Genomic DNA, 7575 nt, shown 5'->3' with positions numbered 1-7575 from the left:
CATTGTTGATGAACTGACAAATAATGTAATTAGTAAGTGTAAAATATAAATGTATATAGACAATGATTATCTACAGCAATGAAAAGCAGAGTCTAACTGTTCCAAGATTCCATGCATCTTAAACATAAGCACCAAAAGGTAATGAAAGAGGGATAGCTAAGTGCTGAAACTACTGTACATCCTAGGCAGCCAGGTTTTATTAACCTTTGGTAACAGTTCTTGGGTGAAGAAGTACAAGGTTCTTTAGTAGTAATAGCTGAATCTGGGAAGTTGTTTCCTTGGGTTTAACTTGACTGAAATTCTCTATGATCAGTTTCCTACAGAATTCAATCTCTCTCTCTTTCTAATACAAAAAAAAAAGAAAAACACGAAAAGATACCCGTAAAGCCCTCTAAGCAATGCAACAGAAATGAGGCAGACAGTAGTGTTTCAAGTGTTAATCACAACAATTAACACACATATACACACACACACACAAAATACCATGCAGTATTTCAAGTGTCAGTGACCATAATAAGCAGGATATGAAAGAAAAGGACTGTGTGGGTTTAAGTGTTAACCACCATAATTAAGCACACTAGACTGTGTGGGTTTTCAAGTGTTAACCACCATAATTAAGCACACTAGACTGTGTGGGTTTTCAAGTGTTAACCACCATAATTAAGCACACTAGACTGTGTGGGTTTTCAAGTGTTAACCACCATAATTAAGCACACTAGACTGTGTGGGTTTTCAAGTGTTAATCACCATAATTAAGCACACTAGACTGTGTGGGTTTTCAAGTGTTAACCACCATAATTAAGCACACTAGACTGTGTGGGTTTTCAAGTGTTAACCACCATAATTAAGCACACTAGACTGTGTGGGTTTTCAAGTGTTAATCACCATAATTAAGCACACTAGACAGTGTGGGTTTTCAAGTGTTAACCACCATAATTAAGCACACTAGACTGTGTGGGTTTTCAAGTGTTAACCATGATAACTAATGAGAATGGATAAGGTCTGTACCTACCCTTGAAAACTCGAACTACTCAAATGGTTTTGTCTAAGAAAGTACGACAACGTAGATGTGTTCCTGTAAGTTTCCTTTGTTTTTTGTAAACCTCTATGGAGAATTTATTCTTGTTAAAATATAATGTCTTGATTATTTAATAAAATGTAAATATAAACAAGGGGATATAAAAGTAGAGCACACCACCTTAACCGTTGTATAATTTCTGTCCTAGTTAGTAAGAAGTAAGTCGTGTTGGGTTTCATTATTGTTTTTGGTTGGGACATCAATATCCATGTAATAAGGTAATGAAGTAAGTCTCTTGTCGTGATAAACAGTACAACAATTCCCACAGCTCTCCTGAATTTTTAACTAACAGACTAGATGGAAGGCAGCTATCTATCAGCACCCATCAGCAACTCTTGAGACTACTCTACTCAAAGAGATGGATGTAATGACACTCGTATAATGCACTCACAGCCTCAAAAGTGTAAAGCACAATTCTGTTTTGATGGCAATGGATCCAAACCGTACACCCTCAGAACAATAGTCTGACATGCTAGCCACAAAGCCAGAAACATCATGGTGGTGTGCCACTTGTGCATCACCTTATATTTAACGTAATCAACAGTGACAAACTGCTTAAATAATAAATTTTTCAATCTAATAACAAGAAAAGTAGTGAGGTGTTCCCTTATCATCCTCAGCTAAGTGGCATCTTTCATGCTTTAACCTGTTTATTAATATTTAGATGTAGCAAACTTATTAAATAATTTATATCTTGAACAATTAAAAGCGAATGTTCATTCCTACTTACACAGGAGCTTTAGAGCTGATAACCATTTATTTGTTTTGTATAACCATCTCAGGGTCACATCAATAACTGTCTCAGTTAAGAGAGCATTCCTAAGGTTAGAGTCCTGTCTTGTTCCCTCATACATCACTGATTTTGCAATACATAGCTAAGCCTAACTTCCCTTCACCTACTAAACTCCTGTCTTGTTCTTCCATACATCATTGATTTAGCAATATCTAGCTAAGACTAACTTCCCTTCACCTGCTTAAGTCCTATCTTGTTCTCTCATACATCACTGATTTTGCAATACATAGCTAAGCCTAACTTCCCATCACCTATTAAACTCCTGTCTTGTTTTTCCATACATAATTGGTTTAGCAATATCTAGCTAAGACTAACTTCCCTTCACCTGCTTAAGTCCTGTTTTGTTCTTCCATACATCATTGATTTAGCAATATCTAGCTAAGACTCACTTCCCTTCACCTACTAAACTCCTGTTTTGTTCTTCCATACATCATTGATTTAGCAATATCTAGCTAACACTAACTTCCCTTCACCTGCTTAAGTCCTGTTTTGTTCTTCCATACATCATTGATTTAGCAATATCTAGCTAAGACTAACTTCCCTTCACCTGCTTAAGTCTTGTTTTGTTCTTCCATACATCATTGATTTAATGATATTTAGCTAAGCCTAACTTCCCTTCACCTGCTAAATCTAGGATGTTTCACCCAAGTAGCTAAACCCTAGTTCTGACTTCTTTCTTTTAACCTATTCCATTTGTACATTTCACTGATCTCTAATTAATCGGATTTATTTAACCTAATCTATATCCACTCATACATTTAAGTCTAAGTAGCTTAAATCTATTTCTGACTATTTTGCTAATCCATTTTAGTCAAGCTGATCAACCTCATTGACCATCATAATCACAAGCTGACTCTTATAAGTAATTTTACAATATTGTAATGTCTTTTCTTTTCTGAGCTGCTCACTCTCTGTACTATCTAAGTCTTGTTAATATCTTTTATTTTTTCAGTTGCTCACTCTGTAATATCTTCACTTTGGTAATATCTTCCTCTCCAAGCTGCTCACACTGTAATGTCTTCAATTTAGTAATATCTTCCTCTCCAAGCTGCTCACACCGTAATGTCTTCACTTTGGTAATATCTTCCTCTCCAAGCTGCTCACACCGTAATGTCTTCACTTTGGTAATATCTTCCTCTCCAAGCTGCTCATTCTGTAATATATTCTTTTCTGAGTTGCTTACTCTGACTTGACCTTGTTAATCTAATACTCTGCGTGGCTCTTCAATCTGTCCAACACCTCTTAAACTAGATATTTTTATTCTGAGCTGCTGGAAACTAAACTGTACAGCCAGCCAGTTTGAAACTACTGTAATATCAATCTGTCAATGTCTAGTTTTCACCTTAGTGGCTGAAATGCTAATCTGTCCATGGTAGGTCCACTGTCTTTAACTGCTGCCAAGCTCAGTCGCTTACACTTAGCACGGCGGTTCTTGAACCAGAACTGGATATTTTTTGGCTCAAGCTTGGGAAACTTCTGGCGATAAGGCATGACATTCAACTCATGAGTAAAACGTACTATCATACTATGGGAAGGGTGAGTATTAATAGCAAACCACTGTTCCAACCTGGGAACCTCTGTCACTGGGTCAATGAAAGTGCGGTTTCTTTTTCTCCTTTCTTCCATGTTGTAAGGAGACACAGAAGCAGAGGGTGTCACCTGATGGCTTGGTCCAGATGAACTTGTGTCTCTATTTTCAAAGTCTTGGTGAGATAAACTTTCTCTTGGAGTTTTACTCCTTTCTGACTTCTCCCAACTTTCACTGGTTATCATTGTAACATCTATGTCCTGGTCTTCATCACCCGAAACACATGAGTCTATTGAGTTATCAGTAATATCTTCAGGAAGCTCTTCTTTGACTTCTGCCTGTTCCATTCTTTTATGGCGGGATGGTGAAACATTGGAATTATGGTCACCACTGTTATTGTTTGTGTCAGTGATCTCTTGCCGTACAGATTGACCACTGCTATTATTCATATCCACAAGATCTCGCTGTACTGACTGACCACTGGTGAGGTTTGTGTCTGTGGTCTCTCGCCGCACTGACAAATCCAATGTATGATTGGTGTTGTCAGGATTTTCCTTGTCTGAGCCTTGCAAGTCCACTTTGAAGCCATTTTTTGGGCTACAAAAGTCAATCTTACGTTGTTTAGAGGAGTCTACATTGTTGTTCTTATAGAACTCGTCACTAGTATTGTTATCTGCTTCGTGAGGGCTGCTGTCTTCACAGTAGTCACCACTAGGGCTACGAGAACCATTAGGGTCTATAAAGTACCTTTGTTCTGCCCTCTTGTAGGCAGCACGTGCATTTTTAAACCAGTAAACAACGTTATTGATATCTAGAGGCTTACGTCCTCTTCGGGATTCCAGTGCGTTTAGTTCCTTAACATACTGTTGGATTTGGTGTCGTGAGGGGTGTTGGTTCTCAGCAAACCATCGCTGTAATTTCGGCAGTTCCAATTCAGGGTCAAAAGAGGTTCTTATACGGGTCCTTCCTTGAGGTGGACTGGTGAAAACAGCCCCATGTCCGGGTACATGGTGGTGCTTGTTGGATATGACTATAGCTCCATCCATTGGCGACTGATCTAAATGATTAATCCTGGTTTGTTGTTGGTGATGTATATTTTGTTTGTGGAGCAATGCCACCTGTCGGCAATGCTGGAAAACCTGTTGCAAGTACCAATGATCAAACTTTTTTCTTGTCTCCTCGGATATGTCACATTCAAGTCGGCCTTTGGATAGGGCTACCAGGATGGACTATGAATAGAAATAAGAAAAAATAAATGCATATCAAAAAAATCCAGCAAGTTCAATCAGTGAGACTGGACACAAACAATAAATTTTCATATTGAATGAAAGTAATAGTACATAAACAAACAAAACTTTATATGACATTAATAATAAAAACGTTCATCCTTGCACTTTTTCTAACATAATAGTAACCGTTATTATTACAACTTATTACACAAAATAGAAAGAAATTGAGATCTGAATGAAGAAGAATATAAAATGATCGGCCCACCTGGAAGGGTATTACAAAAAAACCATTAATGAAGTATGAAGAAAAAAATGCTTGATGTTTTAATAGCACGTCAAAAAACTCTTTGTTTAATACAAAGCTGAATATTTTTCAATAATCATTATATCGACATGACTGAAAGACGTGTTACATAAAAACATCAAACACTTAACAACAATGTGCTGTTAGAGCAAGACTAAATAATCCCTTTCTATCTTACATGATCTTTATATGACAAACTGAAACCAAAACCCCAGCTGCAAGCTGTTGCATAGAAATATCAAACACTTAATAACATTGTACTGATCACTATGAACATATGTTTTTACCACAACCAGGTCCTTGTGTTTTATTTACTTTTTCATCACTAGATGATTTTAATAATTTAAAGCAAACACTGAAACTACTTCTGATAAATTATTCAACATTCTTACTGGTTACTCAAACCCAACGTGACAATATCTACAGATAAGGTAGTCAACATTCTTACTGGTTACTCAAATTAACCTAACAATATCTACAGATAAGGTAGTCAACATTCTTATTGGTTACTCAAGCCAACCTGACAATATCCATTGATAAACTAGTCAACATTCTTACTGGTTACTCAACCTAACAATATCCATTGATAAACTAGTCAACATTCTTACTGGTTACATAAGCCCAACCTAACAATATCTACTAATAAATTAGTCAACATTCTTATTAATTTCCAAACCAACAACTACTTATCTTATTTAATCTAACAAATAAACAGCTAGTTTCTCCACTGTAAAACTAATTGTAATGGTACACCACGTGTTATCTGAACCATTTTATCTTGTTTGTTCCAATAGCACCTTTTAACTCCAGAAAGTATGTAAATAAATTCCACAGTTATCTCACTCCTTCAACAGGGCATGGGATAAACTGTGGTCGGTTTGTACAATCACGTGTTTAATATCAAATCTTATAGGTAATCTTTAACTTCTGAGAACAGTTAATATATTATGTAGTCAATTACATTTCAGATAAATAAGGAAAACATGATTTCAAATGTATTGGGGAAGAAAATGACTTGAGTCAAGTGAACTTCTGATGGACTGGTCTGTGATAAAGTAACTTTAATCCCAGATATATACTATACAATGAATGTGGAACAACAGCCCTGTCATATACAGTGCAGCTAATAAGTCTTAAGACTTATTTGTACTGTTGACTTTCATGCAAAGCTACTCGAAGAATATCTGAGTTAGCTGTCCATAATTTAGAAGTGACAGACTAGGGAAAGGGCAGCTAGTCATCAACACCCACTGACAACTCTTGTCAAACCTGATAGTTAGATTAGACCATCACTATTTTACCACACCCACTGCAGAAAGCGAGTTTAATTTTCGGTAATGGGAGACGAACCATACTCTTAAGAATGCTATAACACAGTGAAAAGTAAAACTACAGTATTGTATCCTGTCACAAAAACTTAAGTCACTGCCTGTGATTTGTATCCTGTCACAAAAACTTAGGTCACTGCCTGAGATTAGAGTGCTAAAAAAAAGAAGAAAAAAAAGGAGATTAAGCATTGGAGTGAACAGATGCCAAGGACTGAATTAGTAGTTGCTCACGGACATGTTCTTTGTCTCGTGCATGACCACATAAATATTTACTACAGTATTTTGTTACGTATACCATATAGGTGAGATGTTAGCTAGAAATCATGACCGAGAATACCATACACAGCAAGGGCATCCAAATGTTGGGGTCAATGCTATTTATTTATTTTAAGTGTTCCTGTATATTGATGTGACTTTTGAGTCAATTTGTTGTCAGAATGAACCTCATTAATTTATAAGTTTCCAATATTCAGTAATAATTTGTATGGTTAATTACAAAATGTCTTTCAGAAAAACTGACATGTTCTAAAGTTTATCGCATATTAGAACAAATATCTCTTTTCTTTCCAGCAAACTCGAAAACTAAGCTTTTGAAACTAAAACACAGTCTTAAATCGATTAACAGCAGGTAGACTGGTAAGATACAACACTCAGCCCAACATAATGTTTAGAAATTAATGTTAGTTACTAAAATATGATCAGGGCATGGCCCAATGGTTTGCATACCAGACAATGCATATCTGAGGGCCCTGGGTTTGAGATGTGGCATTATCAAAGCAAGCTTCACGATTTCAGCTGTGGGTGCATTATAAAAGTGACAGGCAACTACACTATTCGGTTGGGAGAAGCGGTGAGTGCTTTCAACTAGTTGTCTTTTCCTTTGTTTGGCAGTTCAAAATTAAGGATTCCTATACCTGAGCCACAGTGGTCTCTGACCCCTCCAACACATTGGTGAACAATGATTAGTTTTCACGTGACTTACCTATGCTATGGCAAGAAAGATAATGACTAAAGCCAAATGAAACAGTATGATCACCTTTACCTATCGAAGTTTTAACCAGAGAAGTCACAGATCAGATAACTATATAAATATAACATGAAGAATGGTTTAACATATCGCTTCCAGTCTGTTTTCCTGACAAATCTAGCAGGCTGAAGGTATTGACAAGATTTTTACAAATGCCTAACAGACTTAATTAAGAAGTAAGGAATGACAACGTACAATGTAGGCTGATAGATAGGAAGATAAACTAGAAGTGGGATGATCTGAATGATTAATGTACCATGACTTATTAAAAACAAGAACATAAATATA

General features: G+C 36.4%; 1 protein-coding gene across 1 annotated transcript in view; it reads right to left on the bottom strand.

The window, feature by feature from the left end:
* Window positions 1–304: 304 nt before the first annotated feature.
* The window catches only part of LOC106475108, a gene marked incomplete at its 5' end in the record, with an annotated part of 25028 nt that continues 17757 nt past the window's right edge, over window positions 305–7575 (bottom strand). Inside the window, one exon of the mRNA XM_022379316.1 lies at window positions 305–4628. Coding sequence (XP_022235024.1) covers window positions 3210–4628 — 1419 coding nt within the window. The remainder of the gene's footprint in view (window positions 4629–7575) is intronic.

Source organism: Limulus polyphemus, unplaced genomic scaffold (assembly GCF_000517525.1).
Source record: "Limulus polyphemus unplaced genomic scaffold, Limulus_polyphemus-2.1.2 Scaffold8100, whole genome shotgun sequence".
Lineage (NCBI taxonomy): Eukaryota > Metazoa > Arthropoda > Merostomata > Xiphosura > Limulidae > Limulus > Limulus polyphemus.
The sequence above is the reverse complement of the archived record's forward strand: the minus strand, read 5'-3'. Positions and strand labels throughout refer to the sequence as shown.